Raw genomic sequence first — 21,295 nt, forward strand, 5'->3', positions numbered from 1 at the left:
AGGGTTGATCCTGAAATGGACCAGGTTCACATGGCCCTACCTTTCCTGAGTAACAGCTTAGCTCAGAGGAGGAAATCTCAAAGAAGCAGGTTAGAAATGGCTGCAGAAATGTTACTTGTTTATTGTATAACCTCCCAGTAAAACGAATCATTCTACTTGTTCATAATTTAATGTCCTATGCCTAGAAGTGTTCATGATATTGTCATTTGCATAATTCTTAAAGTATTAGTTTTGGATAGGAGTAAATGAAGAAATGCTCTATCAGAGACCTTGAGAGCTGAAGCCATTTTACTTATGACCACTAGGTGGAGATGTTGCACTTCAGGTCTCCAAATCACTAGTACCTTTAGAAAGTGGTCGACTTAAATGATAGTCCTCTCCCTGGTTGTTGTTATGGGGGGAGGAGTGGGTAGAGGGGGAAGAGGAGTATATGGGGACCTCATATTTTTTTAAGTATAACATTAAAAAAATAAAGACAAAAAAATGATAGTCCTAAGGGTGATTTATAAGTATTTGGTGACTCATTTCTGGGAGTAATACTGTATTAAGGGCAATACAGATAGCTTGTTTTGGGTATATTAAGTGAGGTTCCTTTCGGATGTTGAAGAGGAGCTTCAAATATCTGTTTAAAATTAAGAATAGACTGAGATAGATACAGAACACCTGCTCTACATCTTAATCTATCCAATGATATGAACATATTCCACCTAGGTTTTGGGACCATATTTATAACATTTAATTAAGTTATGATATTAAACTTTACAGATGCATGTATTTTATGGCAAATTTCTTTTGTTTTCAAGGTGAGTGCAGTTGATTTGAAAGAGTATAATTGTTGATAAAATATTTCATTTTCCTAATTGTGCTAAATATTGTTGAAAATTTTGGTTGTTAAGTTGATTTCTCATCTTTTGCCAGAGTGTAGTTACATTTCATGTGGTCATGATATTTTTAATCTCCTTCCATTATTTATCTTTACAACTCACTGCACAGGTACGTTTGACTTTATATTCTCTATCGATTTGCATAGACTCCTCTGGGACTTGGTTGTCTGCTCAGTGCTCTATTAATGCAGTTTTCGTAGAGATGAGGTCTGAGTGCATCAGATGAGTGAGCAAGATGATGTCACATTCCCAACTGCTCATCCTGCTGGTGTTCTGGGCCTCAGGTAAGCAGTTTAGAAGAGTATTATCTTTATAAAATTTGAGAATGGTTTTAACATGCAGAGTGAGCAAACCATTTAATCTAAAGCAGATCTGAATATATATGATAAATAAGAAAATCAAACTTTAGATACATATTTTATACATTTGTGATTTAATGTATGATCTATGTTCTTTTCTGGTTGCAGGTGTCAGTGGGGACATCATGATGACCCAGTCTCCAGGCTCTGTGGCTGCATCTGCAGGAGAGACCGTCACCCTCAAGTGCAAGGCCAGCCAGAGTGTTAACAGCTACTTACATTGGTACCACCAGAAACCAGGACAGAAACCTAAACTGCTCATCTATGGTGCATCCACCCGGCCATCTGGGGTCCCTGATCGATTCAGTGGCAGTGGGTCTGGGACAGATTTCACTCTCACCATCAGCAGATTCCAGCCTGAAGATCTGGGAGATTATTACTGTCAGCAAAGTAACAGCTATCCTCCCACAGTGCTCCAGCCTCGAACACAAACCTCCTCCCCAGGGCTGTAGGGCAGTGAGTCTTGCAGCACCAGCTGCTTCCTCTTCAAATTGGATGTGTTTGCTTCCTCCATCAGACTGAGAAACCACATTCATTAGGGGACTTTACCATTGAAATTTTTTTTCTCTTAGCCGGTTCAAGTGACAGGGTATATTGACACTCTAGGCTGGTGTCTTTTAAAGTTTACAACCTGATGTATTGATTCTCTCTTCATTGTACCTCCTTAATGTTTAAAAATTTATCATCATATTTCCTTATCCCTTCCATCTTCTTCCTTCTCCGCCATCTTTCTCCAACTCTGGTCCTTACCAAGATTAAATCCTTAATCCTTCATAAGCAAAACTTCCCCTGTGGAAGGTCATTTTCCTCCCTTACTCTTTCTTCCCTGGACACATTGCCATTCAAGCCTTTCATTTCAGTGTCACAAAAGATGACTTGATTTGCTACTGTACCTTCTTTTTTAAATTTAGATAACTATTTTCATTTCCTATTGCCATCAAATAGTAATTGTGAATGCCTTAATATACTATACTCATTGAAGAATGCTTAGGTTATAAGGGATGATGCTCAGCCAATGACATATGTTGATTGCAGTTTGGGTATAAAATTTTCCAGTGAGCTTCATATTCTGTGATTGTCACCCTATTTCTATAGCTCCCTTTAAAAATGGTTGAACCATAAAACTTGCCAAAAATTGAATGTTTTCCATATTGCTATATGGTCTGTGTTTACTTCATCTTGTTCCAATATATTTGAAATGACACATATATAATTTTAGTCTTTACAACATTGCTTAATGTTGTATGTTCCATCTGTTTAGAAAAGAAAAATAATGCAAATAGAATATATGTGTATATGATGGTGTGAAGCAGGGTGGACCTCAGTAAAGGAGGATTTTAAGGGTAATCTATTCTGTGGTTGTATCCTATTGTAGGTGGAAATCTTTGAGTAGGTTACTTAAGTTCATGCCTGGACCACTGTGGGTCTCAGTCCCTTTACTTGAGTCTTTTATTAGATAATAAGATTCAGACAAAGAAGGAGAAAGTCATGGCAGCAAGAATCTGAAGCAATGCAACTTGGAAGTTACAGAAGTAACAAGCAGATGCCACCATGTGTTTTCCATGTGGCAGAGGATTCTAGCATCACTGGCAGCTGGTCTTTGGGAAGAAAGCATTGCCTGATGATGCCTTGATTTAGACATTTTTCTCAGCCTCAAAATTGTAAACTTGTAAGTTAATAAATACCTCTTGTGGAAGCCACCCCATTTCAGCCTGGCTAACTACAATAGTCTATATCCAAATATTTATAGAATAACTGAAAATCTTCCTCCTTTTGTAAAGCCCTTTTTCTTTTCTCCATCTCTTTCAGCTATTCTCATTCTTTCATGGCAACTCTCTAATTCTTCAACTTTAACCTTCTAGAAATGTGTGACAGCTTTCCTCCTGAACTCTTTCACCAATTGTCAACTTTTTCTCTTACCATCCTTTGGCACTGAAGAAATTCATGGTTCTTAAGTCTGCTGTAACCTGAACACTTTGGATAAACTTTTATTTATTCATTTATTTATTAATTTATTTTTAAAATTTATTTCGCTTCTCTCACCCCCCTCCCTTGTCTACTCTCTCCATCCATTTGCTGTATATTCTTCTGTGTCTGCTTGTATTCTTATCAGGGGCAGCAGGAATCTGTCTCTTTTTGTTGCATCATCTTGCTGCATCAGCTCTCTGTGTGTGCATTGCCACTCCTGGGCAGGCTGTGCTGTTTTTGCATGGGTGGCTCTCTTTTCAGGATGCACTCCTTGTGCATTGGGCTCCCCTACATGGTGGACAACCCTGCGTGTCTTGACACTCCTTGTGCCGATCAGCACTGCACATGGTCCAGCTCACCCCATGGGCCTGGAGGCCCTGGGTTTGATTCCTGTACCTCCTAAGTGGTAGGCAGGTACTCTGTCAGTTGAGCCACATCTCCATCACTGGATAAACTGTAATTAACACATTATTCTCGGTGTGCTAGTGGAAATACTCTGGATATTCTAGTATTATTTCTGAAATTTCATCCTAAGTTGGTGGATGAAATTTAGTTTCACCAAATGTCTCATAAAACCAGAGGTGAATACACCAAACTCTCTGACATACATACTGCTCTTACTCTTACTAATAAGAGGTGTTTTATTCATTGAATCCACATCATGCATTCAATCAAGAAACATTTATTAAGTTGTTCCTCTCTTGGTTGGAAAGATCCCTCCTATTATTGTAGTTGATGAGAAAAAAACACATATGAAAAATATACACTAGGCCATTTTTTAGTGCTAGGTTAAAAAATAAATCAGATCTGGGGAGGAGACTGTGGCTTAGAATGAATAGCAATTTAAAAAATGAAAATATATCAGTTAGCCAATGTCATGTAAGATAGCATGCCCAAAACCAGTATCATAAAGCATTAGCTGTTGAGTTTTTGGTGAGCTGTGCAATCTGTTCATATGGAGGCCTGACTGACTCATCTGGGCCTACTCTTGGTGTCTAGTTATCTGGCAGGTCCCCTGAGGTCTGTGTGTTCTAGGCTCAATTGTCTTCGATCTCCTTCACATGCTTCTTAGCTGGCCATCAGCCTGACTTTGGGTTGACTGCACCACATGTCTTTTACCACCTGGCAGACTAATTCTAGATTCTTCTGATGCCTATTTCATGCTCCAAAAGATGAAATGAAAGCCCATTTCAGAGTGTTTTATTCCCTGATGGATCAACTACCTCTATCCTGTGCCTCCGTTATTTAAACTTTCCTATTTTGACTCCTTCCCCTTCTCCTTCCCTTCCTCTGGTCCCTGCTATTGTCCTCCAAATATGATATAAAGTTATAATCCTGACAAGCACAGGTTCAGAATCTCCTCTGAAGGTCTTGTCTATACTCTCCCTCCTTACCTACTGGATCCTCTGTCAGGGCAGGTCCTTCTGCTCAGCATCTCCTGATTGTATTTTACAGGCCTAGCTCAATGTCTTTATCCTTTATTCCTTCTCATTTGAAAATAAAGAAAATAAAGAAAATTATCTCTCTGTCATTCTTTTCCTATTAATGGACATTCCCCTTTATTCTAATCCTAATTATAAGTACGTGCAAATTTCTCTATGACCCTTTCCCTTCAAGTGTCAATTTAGTTATTTTTTTGTACATCTTTGACAATTTCTGCCCATGTGTGCTCAATTAAATTACTTAACCTCTCAGTGTCAAGGGTGTCTCAGATATAAAGTGTTTATTATATTTGTCCCTGTTTTGTGAGGATATCGTGAGTCAAAATGAGTCAACACATTCAACACACAAAACAGGCTATTAGCCAAAACTGATACAAAGAAAATCCTTTTTTCCAATGGTTAATAATCTTTTCATATCTCCTTTAAAAATCTCACAATTATTTATCAATTATTAAAGATTAAATTAGCTTTCTGTGGCCACTTCAACAAATTGAAAAGAAACTTGGTAACTCACAATAATAAAATTCAAATCACTCACAGTTTTGGGAGCCGGTAAATTGAAATCAGTATCTCAAGGCTGGAATTAAAGATTTTAAAGGTCACACTTCTGGAAGCTCTTCAGGAGCATATATTCCATGCCTCTACCAGCACGTGGAGGCTGCCAGAATTTTTTGTTTTGGGACTTCATTACTCCAGCTTTCAAATCCAGCATCTTCAAATTACTCTATGCTCTTTTCTCTCTTGCACTTTTATAGTTGTCTGTCAAATTATCCTGCATCCCTTTTGTAGGAATGCATGTGATTACATTTTTGCCTAACCTGAAATCCCAGGATAATCTCTCCATCTCAGATTAAACGAAGTATGAGGAATATTTCATATGAGGTAGCATGCATGGGCACCAGGATTTAAGACAAGGTATTTTCAGGTGGGTATTCAGTGTATAGTGTGTTTCTTTCAACCCCAATGATGCCCATTTATCCCACATGCAAAATACCTTGTCCTCATCCCAACATGCCCAAATATCTAAACAAATTATAGCCTCAACTCACTTCCCAAAACTCATCTAAATATCATCTCCCGAACAGTCACAAGTCACCATCTAAATCATCTAAATTAGGTAAATTAGGTATTTCTTACATTCTCAGTAGGATCCATTCTGGGATAAATTCATTTCTCTCTGTAGACCAGTAACAAGAAAAGAATTTTACTGATTCTAAAATACTCTGGTGGGGCAGTCATAGTATAAATGTTGCAGACATCCTAATTCCAAAAGGGAGAGGATGAAAGGAAGAAAGGAAGCACAGCTTCCAAGCAACTTTGAAATCTTGAAGTTCTGTTAGATTCATTGCCTGGAGTCATCTCTGTGGCCTACGTATTGTCTTTGGTGACACGTCTCTGCTCTCTGGACCTTGGGCTTTGGTTTCTGTACCCAGGTCTCTGGCCTCTGAGCCCATGTTTGTTATAACTCTCCCTGCAAAGGCGGCCTCTCGTTTATCTGATGTAGATAGAATTATATACACATTCTTAATCATCGTCAGTATTCCTGTCTGTGTGGGCACATTGTAGCTAGGACCTTGAATATGTTATTTGTGGTAAGGTGTGGCCCATCTAATAGAAAGGAGCCTTTATTCAGATCATTGGATTCTGTTGTAAGCATGACACATTCATTCAAAGACATAGACGCCACAGGGAGGAGCCAGAATATAGAAGTCAACAGAAACCAGAAGAGAAAGGAGAGGACATTGCTATGAAAGTAAGGCGGGGATAGTAGCCAAGGAACCTCAATTGTCTCTGGTAGCCAGCACTGGAATGTTATAGAGTTTGGGGAGAAAGTATTGCCTTGCTGCTTTCTCAGTAGTGGCTTCTCCTAACCCAAAAACTGTGAGCCTATAAATTCGCAGCGTTCAAGCAATCCCATTCTGTACTACCCAAGATAGCCACCTGGCAAAGTAAGGTATCACAATTTGTTTTTCTTCAAAGGGGTTTTGAAAGTTCATAGTTTTATCAGTTTACAGAATTTTGTAATTCCACAGCCTTCTTATCTTGTCCTCTTATTGTCCCACTCAGCTCAGTTGGTAGTATTTTTGATAATATAATGTTCTCAAAAATCTTCTGGTTTGTGAAGAAAGATCACTTCTGAGTCCAGCTCCATCACACAGAAACACAAACTCCAAAGTAGGGCCAACTAATATATCACTGAACTCCATCTGCCATGACCATAGGACCTGAAGGTCTCAGGAGCCCTCAGAAGAACAAATACCTGAGGTTTTATCTACTTTATCTGTCTCTGGGACTCTGCAGAGGTGTGCATAAGGGTGACCCCTCTGATAACCTCCCAGCTCTTTTTGGAGACTCATAGCCATATAAACTCACTTGTCCTTTCCATTTCCCCCTTTTGCCCAAAGTAAAAAAGCAGTTTTTAACACTTGATATTAGATCTAGGCTGAGATATTTTGCAAGTCTGAGTTGACCCCTTTAATCAAGTTCTTTTTCTAGTTACATCATCAGTTGGTGTTTGGTAGTAATCCTGCAGTGCCAGGGAAGCTCATCACCAGGAGTCACGTTTCATGCTGGCGGGAAGGCAATGCATCTACATGCTCAGATGCATTGGCTTAGAGAGTGACCATATTTGAGCAAAATGGAGGCTCTCAGGGGTAACTCTTAAGCACCATGCAGCTCTAGGCATAGTTCATATTTCAGTCACACAGGCTCATAATTGGAGTCATCAGTATCAAGGTTCATTGTTGGACCATCCATCTTTGTTGGTCTTGGACATTGCACTTGGGGGATTGTTGCTGTTGCATTGGTGAATGTGACAGAGCTCCCCTGGCCAGGAACTCAGCACTCTCTCAGCTTTCATTTCCAACTGTAACCACTGTGAAAATATCCAAACATTTCTATGTACCCTGTATACATGTCCTGGAGAACTCCCTCCCAACCATGTGTCCCCCACCAATAGCACCCCACATGAGTGCTCTTCCTCCACCATATTTGAAACTCTCTGTGGCCCAAAACTTCATTAGAAAAGCAGCCCAATATATTGCCAGGTTCCATTAACAGTAAAATGGAATATAGTGATGGGCTTAAAGGTTAGATATGGAATTCATAGTAATTTAGAAAAATAAAGAAAAATAAGTTGGGACATCAAAAAATTTAAAAAATTGAAAGCTTTGTTTCTGGCATTTTGCCTTTCATCACTGCTGTAAGTGTTGCCCTGTATGTAGAGTGGCAAGGCAATTTCTTCCATTTCTTCCTCAGGGTCTACAATCTTTCTTTTTTTTTTTCTGAGTATTCAATTTGTCTTCACAAATTTTTACATCACAGTAATTCACATATACAAAATATGGTACTCCCACATATCCAACATCAATCCCTTTCTCCCTTCCCCAACAATGATCTTTTTACATGTTTATATTATATTTGCTGCAGCTGATATTTAAACAATAGATTTCACACATGGTCCCATTTGGGTTTACATTATGGTTTATATTTTAGACTATACAATTTTCTAAATTTTTAGTTATCTTATGTTTTACATTATGGTTTACATTTTAGCCTATAGACTTTTACACATTTTGGTATAATTTAACATGTCCTACATTCATCATTGCATGATCTTGTGGAAAACTTCCATTGGCCCACAGTTATCCTGATTCCATGTATTCAACACCACTTTCCCCTTTCCACAGGGCCCACCATGACAATCAATCCTCATTACTTGAAGGGCAATATTCAGTGATACTTGCAACAATGTTAAGAGCTTGACATACTTGACTGCCCTAACCCATTGGGAGCCTCCAATTCTCTCAAGAGGTACAATTCCCTTTGTTTGAGAGCATTAGTCCTCGGATGTGGGTGTACCTTCACTTTCATTGTATGGGTCTACACCCAATGATATAACCCTTTTTGACAAAATCAGCACTCACATACTCCTGAGATGCTTGCCGCATGTCACATGCCTCCCCTTAAGCATCTTAAACAGATAATCTTCTGTGATATATTTTCTAAGAGTTTTCTCTACATTGTAATTTCAACCACATATGAAAATTTCCTATGTTCAAATGTTCCCTCCACCACCACCCCCAATTTCTTGGGCCATCTGACCCATTCTCCCATCCCTAGGCCCCCTGAAGCCCACAAAGCCCCACCCATAGTTTTCAATATGCCCCCATTTTATCCTTTCCCTGTACAAATACTTACCTCCAGCTTATTATAGATTTCACCCATGTAGGATTCAGCTTACAATCTTCCCCTAATCCCAATTTATTTTAAGTTTGTTATCCTGTCTCTAGCTCTCTGAGACAGCTTGGTTTAGTTATTTCATATCAGAGAGATCATGTAGTATTTGTCCTTCAGTGTCTGGGTTGCTTCACTCAACATAAGGTTCTTAAGGTTCATACATGTTATCACATATGTTTGTGCTGTATTTTTTCTTATAGCTTAGTAGTATTCCATTGTATGTATATACCGCATTTTATTTATCCATTCATCTGTTGATGGACATTTGGGTTGATTACAACTTTTGACAATAGTGAACAGTGTTGCTATGAACATTGGTGTGCACATAACAGGTTGTGTCCTTGTTTTCAGTTCTACTGGGTATATGCTGATGAGTGGAATTGGTGGGTAATATGGCAAATCTATAGCTATATTTTTGAGAAACTGCCAAACTGTCCTCCAGAATGGCTGGATCCTTCTGCATTCCCACCCGCAGGGGATGAGTGTTCCCATTCCTCCACATTCTCTCCAACAATTGTAGTCATCTGATTTTTTGATAGCTGCCAGTCTTATGGGAGTAAGATGGTATCTTGTTGTTTTCATTTGCAATTGCCTAGGAGCTAGTGATTTTAAGCATTTTTTTATCTGTTTTTTTAGCCATTTGTATATCTTTTTTGGAGAAGTGCCTGTTCATATCTTTTTCCCATTTTTTTTCTATTTTTTTCCAAATTCTGAAATGGGCTGTTTTTCTTTTTCTTTTCAAGATATTGGAGATCTTTATATATGCAAGATATAATTCTCCTATCAGATATATGATTACCGAATAATTTTCTCCCATTGTGTAAGCTCTCTTTTCACTTTTTTGACAAACTCCTTTGAGGTGCAAAGGCTTTAATTTTGAGGAAGTACATTTATCTATTTTTCTTTTGCTGCTTGTGGTTTGGGTGTGAAGTTCATGAAGCTGTTTCCTAATACAAATTTCGGCAGATGCTTCACTACATTGCTTTCCAAGGTCTTTATGGTATTGGCTCTTATATTTAGGCCTTAGATCCATCTTGAGTTGATTTTTGTATAAGGTGTGAGTTGGTAATCCTCTTTCCTTCTGTCATATATAGATATCCAGTTCTCCAGGCACCATTTGTTGAAGAGGTCATTCTCTCCCAGTTGAGAGGGTTTGGTGGCCTTGTAAAATATCATATCTGTATTCTCAATTTGGTTCTGTTGGTCAGTGCCCAAGTCATGCTGTTTTCACTACTGTAGCTTTGTAGTATGTTTTGAAGTCAGGTAGTGTGGTTCCTCCAATTTCTTTTTCAATATGACTTTGTCTATTCAGGGCCTCTTTCCTTTCTAAATAAATTTCGTAGTTAGTTTCTCTAGTTCATTAAAGAATGCTGTGTTGATTTTTATTGGGATTGCATTGAATCTGTAGATCAGTTTTGGTAGGATGGACAGCTTAATAATATTTAGTCTTCCTATCCAGGAATGGGGAATATTCTTCCATTTATTTAGGTCTTCTTTGATATCCTCGAACAATGTTGTATAGTTTTCTGTTTATAAGTCATTTGCCTCTTTAGTTAAATTTATTCATAGGTATTTGATTTTTTTATTTACTATTATGAATGGTATTTGATTCCTCATTTCCTCCTCAGATTGCTCATTATTGGTGTACAGAAGTGCTACTGATTTTTATGCATTGATAGTGTAACCTTCTACCTTACTCAACTCATTCATAAGTTATAGAGCTTTTTTGCAAGTACTTCTAAGAATATGTTAAATAGGAGTGGTGATAGTGGGCAACCTTGTCTTGTTCCTGATCTTAGAGAGAAAGATTTTAGGATTTCACCTTTGTAAATGATGTTAGCTGTGATTTTTTCAAATACACTCTTTATCATGTTCAGAAAGTTTCCTCCTATTCTGATTTTTTGCAATGCACTTACCAAGAAATTTTGCTATATTTTTGTTAAATGCTTTTTTTGCATCTATAGATATGATCATGTGATTTTTTCCCTTCAATCAGTTTATGTGGTATATTACATTAATTTATTTTCTATGTTGAACCATCGTTGCATACCAGGAATGAATCTCACTTTGTCATGGTGTATAATTTGTTTAATGTGTTGTTGAATACAATTAGCAAGTATTTTTTTGAGGATTTTCACTTCTAGGTTCATTAGAGAGATCGGTCTGTAATTTTCCTTTCTTGTGGTATCTTTGTTTGGCTTAGGTACTAGAATAATCTTGGCATCATAGAGTGAGTTAGACAATGTTCCTTCTCTTTTGATTTTTTTGGAAGAGTTTAAGCAAGACTTGTGTTAGTTCTTTCTAGAAAGTTTGGTAGAATTCACCCGTGAAGCCATCTGGCCCAAGGCTCTTCTTAGTTGGGAGGTCTTTAATGACTGATTCTATCTCTTTACTTGGGACTGGTTTGTTGAGATTGTTAATTTCTTCTTTTGTCAATGTAGGCTGCTTATTGTTTCTAAGAATTTGTCCTTCTTGTTGGCATATAAATTTTCCTAGTATCCTCTTATTGTTGTCTTTATTTCTATGGGATCTGTGGTAATATCTCCTTTCTCATTTCTTATTTTGTGTATTTACATCTTCTCTCTCTTTTTCTTTGTTAGTCTAGCTAAGGGTTTGCCAATTTTATTGATCTTCTCAAAGAACCACCTTTTGGTTTTGTTTTATTTTTTCAAGTGTTTTCTATTCTATTTCATTTAGTTGTGCTCTGATCTTTGTTATTTCTTTCTTTCTTCTTCCTTTGGGGTTAGTTTTTTGTATTTTTACTAATTCCTCCAAGTGTGCAGTTCATTCTTCAATTTTAGTTCTTTCTTCTTTTTTGATGTATGAATTTATGGCTATAAATTTCACTCTCAGTACTACTTTTGCTGTATCTCATAAGTTTGGATATGTTGTGTTATCATTTTCATTAGTTTTGAGACAGTTATTAATTTCTTTTGAGATTTCCTCCTTGCCCCAGTGTTTTTCTAAGAGTGTGTTGTTTAACTACCAAATCTTGGTGCCAAATCTGGGTCTCTGCTCCTTGTAGGTTTCCAGCTTCATTACATTCTGGTAAGAGAAATTATTTGGTATGATTTCAGTCTTTCTGAATTCATTGAGACTTTTTCTGTGGCCTAACATGTGGTCTTTCTTGGAGAATGATCCATGTGCACTTGAGAAGAATGTATAATCTGCTGTATTTGGGTGTACTGTTCTGTATATGTCTATTAGGTCCAGCTCCTCAAATATATTGTTCAGTCTTTGTTTCTTTATTGATTCTCTTTTGAGATGTTCTATCCAAAGATAATGGTGGTGTATTAAAGTTGCTCACTATAACTGTAGAGGCCTCTGTTCCTTCACTTAGTTTTTCTAGTGTTTTCCTCACCTATTTAGAGCCACCCTTGTTAGTAGCATAAATGTTTATGATTGTTCTTTCTTCTTGAAGGATTATCACTTTCACTAATATTTAGGGTCCATCTTTGTCTTTCCCAATCATTTTGTATTTAAAGTGTATTTTGTCTGATATTAATATAGCTACTCCTGCCCTTTTTTGTTTATTGTTTGCTTGTAAGATTGTTTTCCAGCCATTCACTTTCAATCTCCTTGAATCCCTGGGTCTAAGATATGTTTCTTGTGGACAGCATATAGATGGGTCATATTTCCTTATCCAAACTTCTGGTCTGAGTCTCTTGACAGGTGAGTTTAATCCATTGACATTCAGTGCTATTATTTTCAAGGAATTATTTATATTTGTTGGAAACTGAGGCACAGTGGCCTCACAAGGAGAGAAGTCCTGTCTCCATGGCTATGCTTACAACCTAAGGAATGCTGTAATAAAGAGTTCCCAGCAAAGGGGATGAACCTGTTAAAGGCTGAAAGAAAAGATGAGCACATAACTTTTGTAGAAAATAGAACACTTAGAGTTTATACCTTGATATGAGATTTTTTTGAATTCCTTAGACTATGAGTAATGCTGATAGTTAACTGCATGTTGTTGCTTGTTGTCACATAGACTGGGGTATATTGAGAGCCCCTTGTAAACAATAATGTTTTCTGATGGGTCTCTATTGGCAGACACCCTGATCCCAGCTCTCTCATTCTTTCTTTCTTTCTTTCTTTCTTTCTTTTTCTTTCTTCCTTTCTCTTTCTTTCACTCTCCTTTTCTCTTTCTTTCATTCCTGATACCCTTCGGGCACAAATCTCCAACAATATTAGCCATATTTTCTCTGGATTTGTGTTTTTCTTATTTTATTTTTCTGTTTTTGTCTTTTTAGTTGCTTTTACACTCTCCTCAACTCTGTCTCTCTTGTTTTTTTTTCTTTCTTCCTGCAGAATACCCTTTAGTATTTCTTGAAAGGCAGGATTCTTGTTGGCATACTTTCTTAGTTTCTGTTTATCTGTAAATATTTTGAACTCTCCTTCATTTTTTAATGCTAACTTTGTTGGATAGAGTATTCTTGTATGGAAATTTTTTTTTTTTTTAGTACCTTGACTATGTCATACCACTGCTTTCTTGCCTCCATGGTTTCAGATGAGAAATGAGCACTTAATCTTATGGAGCCTCCTTTTGTATGTGATGGTTCTCTTTTCTCTTGCTGCTTTTAGTATTTTCTCTTTGTCTTGAGCATTGGATAACTTGACAAGTATATGTCTTGGGGTAGGCCTGTTTGGATTTATGCTGTTTGAGGTGCATTGTGCTTCCTAGACATGTACCTCCATCTCCCTCAATAGGTTTGGGAAGTTTTCAGCCATTATTTACTCCAACAGCCCTTCTGTCTCCTTTCCCTTCTCTTTTCCCTCTGGGATACCTTTAATGTGTATGTTTGTATTTTTTGCAATGTCATTCAGGGTCCTATGTTCCTGCTGGATTTTTTCTATCTTTTTATCGACCAGTTCTACTATCTGTTTGATGTCAGATGTGCTGTCTCCCACATCACTAATTCTTTCCTCTACCTCTTAAAATCTGCTGTTATTTGCTGAGAGTGTGGTTTTGATTTTTTGAATTATGCTGTTCATCACCATCATATCAGTTATCTTCTTGTGCATGACTGCAATTTATTCTGTATTCTCAACAAGTGTTTTCTTCGTATTCTTAATCTCTTCCTTCTGTTCAACAAATTGGTCCCTAATATGTGTTTTGAGATCTTTAATTACTTGTTTGATGTTCTGCTCCTCTTCCTGGTTTTTAGTTTGTTTATTGGATTGAGGCATGTTTTCCTGAGTATTGGTTTGGTTTGTAGTTTTTTGTTCCTGTCTGGTCATCATTTTATCTTGATCGGCTTAATCAATGGCCTAGCTTTTTTGTCCAGTTTGGAGTTTAATTACTTGTTTTTGTATGCATGTTAAATCTTCTCTTTGTCACTTTGTTCTTCTTATTCTATTTCCTTGTCATTGGCTAAGTTCACTTGAAAGAAAATATTAGGGCCAGAGAAAGTAAAAAGAGTAAGAAAAGAAATGAATAATAGTAATATTGAGAGTACATATTAACAGAGGAACATTGTGAGATCTAGGAGAATGGATATTAAACTCATGTAAGGTATGTAGAGTTATAACAGTAAGAAAAGTAGAGTATGTATAATGAGATGGTAAATTGGATATGGGGAGGAATATAGTGTGAATTAAAAGGCCAGTGTGTTCAGGAGAGAAGGAAAGATAAAAGAAAGGGCAATAATATAAAGAGTGACTATAAGACAGAAAACAGAACAAAAGCCTTAGAAAGAAAATGTCAGAAATATAGAGGGGCAAACAAAGAGAGGTGCAATGTAAGGGAAATAATAAATGATGAAGGACAGGAAGATGTATTAGAAAGGGAGTAATGTTGGTGTCCAAAATCAATACACACAGAAGAAAGGAAAGGGAGGGTGAGGAAATATACCAAATGTGAAGTGTTCCCTGTAGCACATAGTGTAAAAGAATAAAAAAGAGGATAAAGAAAGAAAGAGAAAAAAGGGAGTGAAGGAAGTGGGGAAGAAAGCAAGGAAAAGAAAAAGAAAAAAGGAAAAAGAAAGAAAAATGGGCCATTTAAGGATAAAGAGGAAGGAAAAACAGGAACAAAAACCAACAAGATAATAGGCAAAGTTTCAAGCAAGGAATCCTCTTTCCAGTTAAATTAAACACTTAGGGATCTGACATTCTCTGCTTTCCCCTTCCTCATTTCCCTCTCTCCCAGGCAGCAGGAAAGCTGCCTGAGAGTTCCAGTAGGAGATTCAAGTGGGTCCTTGTTGAATCAGCCCCACACCGAAAACAATGACTCTTAACTTCCAGAGAGAGAGCACCCCCACCTCACTGGGAACACCAAGTATGCTACTGGAATCTTGGAAAGCACCTCCTACAGTCCCTCTCGTTTAGGTGTGCTATGAGAGGGCTAGTTGATTTTTTGACTCTACCTTCTCCCAGACCAAGTTTCCTATCTCAGGGTAATTAGGTGAATTGGGGTTTCTCAGTAGATTCACCATTCCTTTCTTCCCAGGCTGTCACCAAACCAGGCGGTATGATCTTCCAAGCACCAAAAAAAAAAAAAAAAAAAAAAAAAAAATTTAAAACATGGGTGTGACCAGAAAATTGAACCTGTAATCATCTGGCCCCACTGTTCCACCTCCCACTGAATCCCACCCACTCATGGAGTCAGTCCAAAACCAGAGGGCTAGGGCAATCCCGGGCCTCTGGGAGTGCTGGACTGGGGAATGGATAGTCCAGGACACTGCAGACTCAGGGTATGTATGTCTGTGGAATGTGGGCTACAGGGGCTTAGGGAACATGGTCCTGGGACCACACATCTAGTGATAACAAGGCCCAGGAATGCCTCCACACCACGGAGAGTTCTCAGTGAACACTGCGGGCAGCCAGCCCTAGGGGGAAGTGTCCCACTTTTCCGCAGCCTCCTACCTCCATACTTGCAACCCACAATTCTACCTTTAGCAAGCACTACCTCTGTCACTGTGTCTCCAAATCCACATCCACACACCTCCTGCCTTGCAAGCTCCCAAAACGCCCACTTTGGCAAGACTCCAACCCCACTCTGCCGCCTCCTTGCAAGAGAGACTGTAAGGTGTATTTACTAAGATGTTATCTTGCCATAAAACTTTTTTGACACTGTCTTTCATCACTGTAAGATCTGTTGTCTTGCACGCACTGTGACATTTTCTTCTGTATAGTTCCACAGTGTCTCATTTAAATATATATATATTTATATATATATATATATATTCAAAGAAAGATTTTTACAGAAAAGTCACATAGAAAATACAGGGGTTTCCCATATAGCCAATGCCCCCCTTTCTACTTCCCCCTATTAATAATATTTTACATGCAGATGTTACATTTGTTACGACTGATGCACAAATATTGAAGCATTGATACTAACTCTTGTCAATAGTTCATATTATGGTTTACATTTTGGACCATATATTTCTATAGGTTTTGGTGAAATTTAAAATCGCCTGTATCCATTATTGCAAGATCATGCAGAACAATTCTAATGCCTTAAAAATGTCTTATGTTCCATTTATTCTATTCTTCCCTACCCCTCCCCGCAGAACCTATGGTCAGCACTAAGTTTTAATTTTTGAATAATAAGATTCATAGTTAGCTGCAATAATATTGAGGGATTGACATATTGGTCTGCTTTCTTTTATTTTTTTAATATATTTTTTTAAATTTTTAAAAAAGATACTTAGATTACACAAAATGTTACATAAAATATATACAGGATTCCCATATACCTCAATCCATACACTTCCCATCCTTCCCTACATTAGCAACTTTTTTCATTACTGTTGTATGTTCATTGTAATTGATGAACACATTGGGAGCATTGCTGTTGAGCATGGATTATAGTTTACAATGTAGTTTACACTCTCTCACACTCAATTCTGTAGGTCATGGCAGGATACATAATGGCCTGTATCTGCCATTGAAATATCATTCAGGACAAGTTCAAGTGCCACTTATGGTAGTATCTACTTTGGCAGTCTATGAGATATTGCTGACATGTGCAAAAGTGTTACTCTGAAATAACCTCACAACTCATTTGATGTCTCTTACTTATATAAATTCATTTGTCATTACACTTTCCCCTTTTATGCAAGGTCTTTTTCCAGTTGCATTTCTTTTTGGTGCTTGGTAGTAATCCCTTGATACCAGGGAGGCTCATTCCCGGGAGTCATGTCCCACACTAGGGGGAATGTAATGCATTTATATGATGAGTTTGGCTTAGAGAGAGGTCACATTTGAGCAACATGGAGGCTCTCAGGAGGTAACTCCTAGGCACCCTAAAGCACTAGACTAAGTTTCAAATTCAAGAGTAACGTTTCATAAGCATAATCATCAATATCAAGGGCCCATCAGTGGACTGTCCTTCACTAGTCATCGTCCTGCACTTGGGGGATGGTTGCTTTCCATATTAGAATGTAGAAGAACTCCCCAGGATGGGAATTCTTCTTATTTCAGTCTTATTTTTTTTAGTTAGTCCAGTACTTTATTAAGGTAGGGATGGAAGAGAAATGGGAGAATAACAGATCATGGGTCCCAGGTAGAGAGGAAGGGGCTGAAAAGTAATAAAGCAGATCAATTTACAGATTACATTCCCACATTATAGGTTATAAATGCCCAGGTCTTACTTGCTTGCTGACCATGGCAGGGGAAAAGGGCCACAGCAGGGCACAGAAGGCAGGAAGATGAGTTCTAAGGTGAGAGATCCAAGATGGAAATTCCTTATTCTTTTGGTTATTGTGTGAATCTCCACCCACTGTGACAATGCCCCAAAAACTTTTTAACACTTTTATATACCTTATGTGTATGCCTAGGTGACCTTCCTTCCATGTATCCCCAGCACTGCCACTTGACATCAATGATTCTCCCCTGTCACAGTTGTAACCCTTCTGTAGTCCAAAACTTCTTCAAAAATGAAGCCAGGAATATCACCTAATAAAATTAATAGGAAAGTGAAATAGTAGTGTTAGGTTTAAACATCAAAAATAAACTACATAATAATTTAGAAAACCTAAAGTAAACTAAAATAAAAATTGGGATAGTAAAAAATAGTGAACAATCTTAATTTTTTTGATGTTTTGCATTTCATCATTATAATTTCTGTTGTTATGTATGTACAGTGACATTTTCTTTCATTTCTTCCCCAGGTGTCTTACTTTTCTTCATTGTGTGTTCAAAGAAGTTTTAGATGAGAGTAACGTCACATAGAGAACACAGGGGACTCCTCTATACCCAAAATCCTCTCCCTTTTCCCCTTTCCATATCAATAACCTTTTTATCTGTGGATGGTACATTTGTTACAACTGATGTACAAATATTGAAACATAGCCACTAATCATGGTAAATGGTTTACGTTATGGTCTACACTCTAGAACATACACTTTCATAAGCTTTTTATGAAATTCAACATGGCCTATACCCATCATTGCAAGAGCATGCAGAATTCTTCCATTGCCCCCTAAATATCCCCTCTTCCACCTACCCTGTTCTCCCTCTCCATTCCCTCGGGGCCCATGGCGACCATCAGGCTTCACTCTTTGAAGGACAAAATTCATAGTTACTTGCTTTGTCTGGAGGCTTGATACACTGGTCTGACCTTCCCTATTATGAACTGTGCATGCTCTTGAGAAACACTCACCACTCTAGAACATAATGGGCCTCCCCAGGATGGGAGTCCAACTAATTCCCACTCATGATGTGGATCTCCACCCACTGATTCAACATAATATGACAAAGTTATCACTTACACATTCTCTAGAAGACTGCCCCAGGTGCACCCTTTCCTGAATGCACCCCAATCCATTTCACTGAACCAATAACCCTTCTTTGTCATATTGCCCAAAGATCTTTCCTAACATTGTAGTTTCAACCACATATCCACCAATCCCCAGTGTTCATCTGCTCCCTCTCCCAACCCTATGCCATTTCCATGGACTGTCTAACCCACCCTCCCAATCCTACCCTCCTGTCGAACTTGCATCACCCAACCCAATACTATCCCTACACCCCTGTCATATCCCTTCACTGCACAACTACTCACTTCCACTTATCATAGATTTTGTCTTATGGGGGATGGGTCACAACCTTCTCCCTTTCTGTTCCCTGTAAGTCTGTTTTCAGACTCTAGTTCTCTAAGTCTGCTTTATTTGCTTAATTCATATCAGTGAGGTTATGTAATATTGGTCCTTCAATATCTGTCTTGCCTCACTTAACATAAGGTCCTCAAGATTCATGCACGTTATCCCATGTGTTAGTATTGTATTCCTTTTTACGGCTGAGTAATATTCAATTGTTTATGTATACCACATTTTGTTTATCAGTTCTTATGTTGATGGGCATTTGGGTTGATTCCAACTTTTGGCAATAGTGGATAATGTAGCAATGAACACTGATGTTCCTATATCTGTTCATGTCCTTGCTTTCAATTCTTCTGGGTATATACCCTGCAGTGGAATTGCTGGATCATATGGCAGATCTACAGTTTGTTTTTTGAGGAACCACCAAAGTACCTTCCACAATGCTGGCTCCATCTGCATCTCACCAGCAGTGGATGAGTGTTCCTATTCCTCCCCATCCTCTCCAAAACTTTAGTCCTCTGCTTTTTAAATAGCTACCAGTAGTTTTGATTTTCATGTCCCTAATAGCTAGTGATGTTTAGTAGCTTTTCAAATGCTTTTTAGTCATTTGTATATTTTCTTTGGAAAAGTACCTGTTCAAATCTCTTGCCCATTTATTAATGGTTTGTTTGTCTTTTTGTTCTGGAGATATAGGATTTCTTTAAATATGCTGGATATTAGGCTGCCATCAGATATATTGTTACCAAATATTTTCTCCACCTGGGTATGTTATCTTTTCACTTTCTTGACAGACTCCTTTGAGGTGCAAATTTTTAAATTTTGATGAGGACCTATTTACCTACTTTTTCTTTCAATGCTTGTGCTTTGGGTGTGAATTTAATGAAACCATTTCCTATTATAAGGCTTTATAGATGCTTTTCTACATTATCTTCCAAGGTCTTTATGTTCTTGGCTCTTATATTTAGATCTTTGATCCATATTGACTTGTTTTTCACTTAAGGTGTGAGATGGTGTTCCCCTGTCATTGTTTTGCATATGCATATTCAGTTCTCCAAGCACCATTTGTTGAAGAGGCCGTTCTCTCCCAGTCGAGTGGGCTTGGTGGCGTTGTCGATTATCACATGATATGTGTGAGTATCTATAGTAGAACTCTCAATTCAGTTCCACTGGTCAGTATATCTATCCTTGTGCCAATACCATGACATTTGGACCACTATGACTTTGTAGTGTGTTTTAAAGTCATGTAATGTGATTTCTCCAATTTCATTTTTCTTTTTCAATATATCTTTGGCTATTCGGGGCCTCTTGCTCTTTCAAATAAATTTCATAGTTAGTTGTTCCAATTTGGTAAAAAAAAAAATCTCTGTAGATTTTTTATTGGGATTGCATTATATCTGTAGATCAGTTAAGGTAGGATAGACATCGTACTGATGATTAGTCTTTCCGTCCATGAAAATGGAATATTCCTTTATTTATCAGTAACTACTTTAGTTAAATTAATTCCTAGGTATTTGAGTCTTTTTGTTGCTTTTATAAATGGGATGTTTTTCTTTATTTCTGCCTCCATTGGTTCATTATTGGTGTGCAGCCATGTGCCTGGTTTTTGTGCATTGATCTTATAACCTGTATCTTTACTGAACTCATTTATAAGCTCTAGAAACTTTTTTGTAGATTTCTCAGAGATTTTTATGTATAGGACCATATAGCCTTCAAATAGTGAAATTTTAACTTCTTCCTTTCCAATTTGGATGCCTTTTTTGTGTTTTTCTTTGCTCGGTGCTTGAGCAAGTACTTCTAAAACTGTGTTAAATAGGAGGGGTGATAGTGGGCATCTTGTCTTGTTCCTGACATTAGATGGAAAGATTTTAGGATTTCACCATTGTAAATGATGTTAGCTGTTGGTTTTTCATATATACCTTTATCATGTTCAGAACGTTTCCTTCTATTCCTACTTTTTCAGTGTTTTTATCAGTAAAGTGTGCTGTATTTTGTCAAATGCTTTTTTTTGTGTGTCTATAGATAAGACCATGTGAATTTTTCCTTCGATCTGTTCATGTGGTGTAGTATATTGATTGATTTTGATTATACTGATTTATTTTCTTTTGTTGAACCATCCTTAATACCAGCAATGAAACCCACTTGGTCATGGTCTATAAATAATTTGATGTGCTGTTGAATATGCTGAGCAAGTATTTTCTTGAGGTTTAACATCTAGGTTCATTAGAGAGATTAGTCTGTAATTTTCCTTTCTTGTGGTGTCTTTGTTTGACTTTGGTATAAAGGTAATTTTGGCTTCATAGAATGAGTTAGGCAATATTCTTTCCATTTCAGTTTTTCGGAAGATTTAAAGCAAGACTGGT

At 37.6% G+C, this 21,295-nt stretch overlaps 1 gene segment (V, D, J or C); it reads left to right on the top strand.

Moving 5' to 3' along the window:
• Positions 1-1,088: 1,088 nt before the first annotated feature.
• Positions 1,089-1,695, top strand: LOC131273834 (immunoglobulin kappa variable 3-20-like). The segment is given in 2 exon segments: positions 1,089-1,168; positions 1,352-1,695. Coding segments are annotated over 2 exon segments (393 nt in total).
• The last annotated feature ends 19,600 nt before the right edge of the window (positions 1,696-21,295 follow it).

The sequence above is a fragment of the Dasypus novemcinctus genome, chromosome 17 (genome assembly GCF_030445035.2).
Source record: "Dasypus novemcinctus isolate mDasNov1 chromosome 17, mDasNov1.1.hap2, whole genome shotgun sequence".
NCBI lineage: Eukaryota > Metazoa > Chordata > Mammalia > Cingulata > Dasypodidae > Dasypus > Dasypus novemcinctus.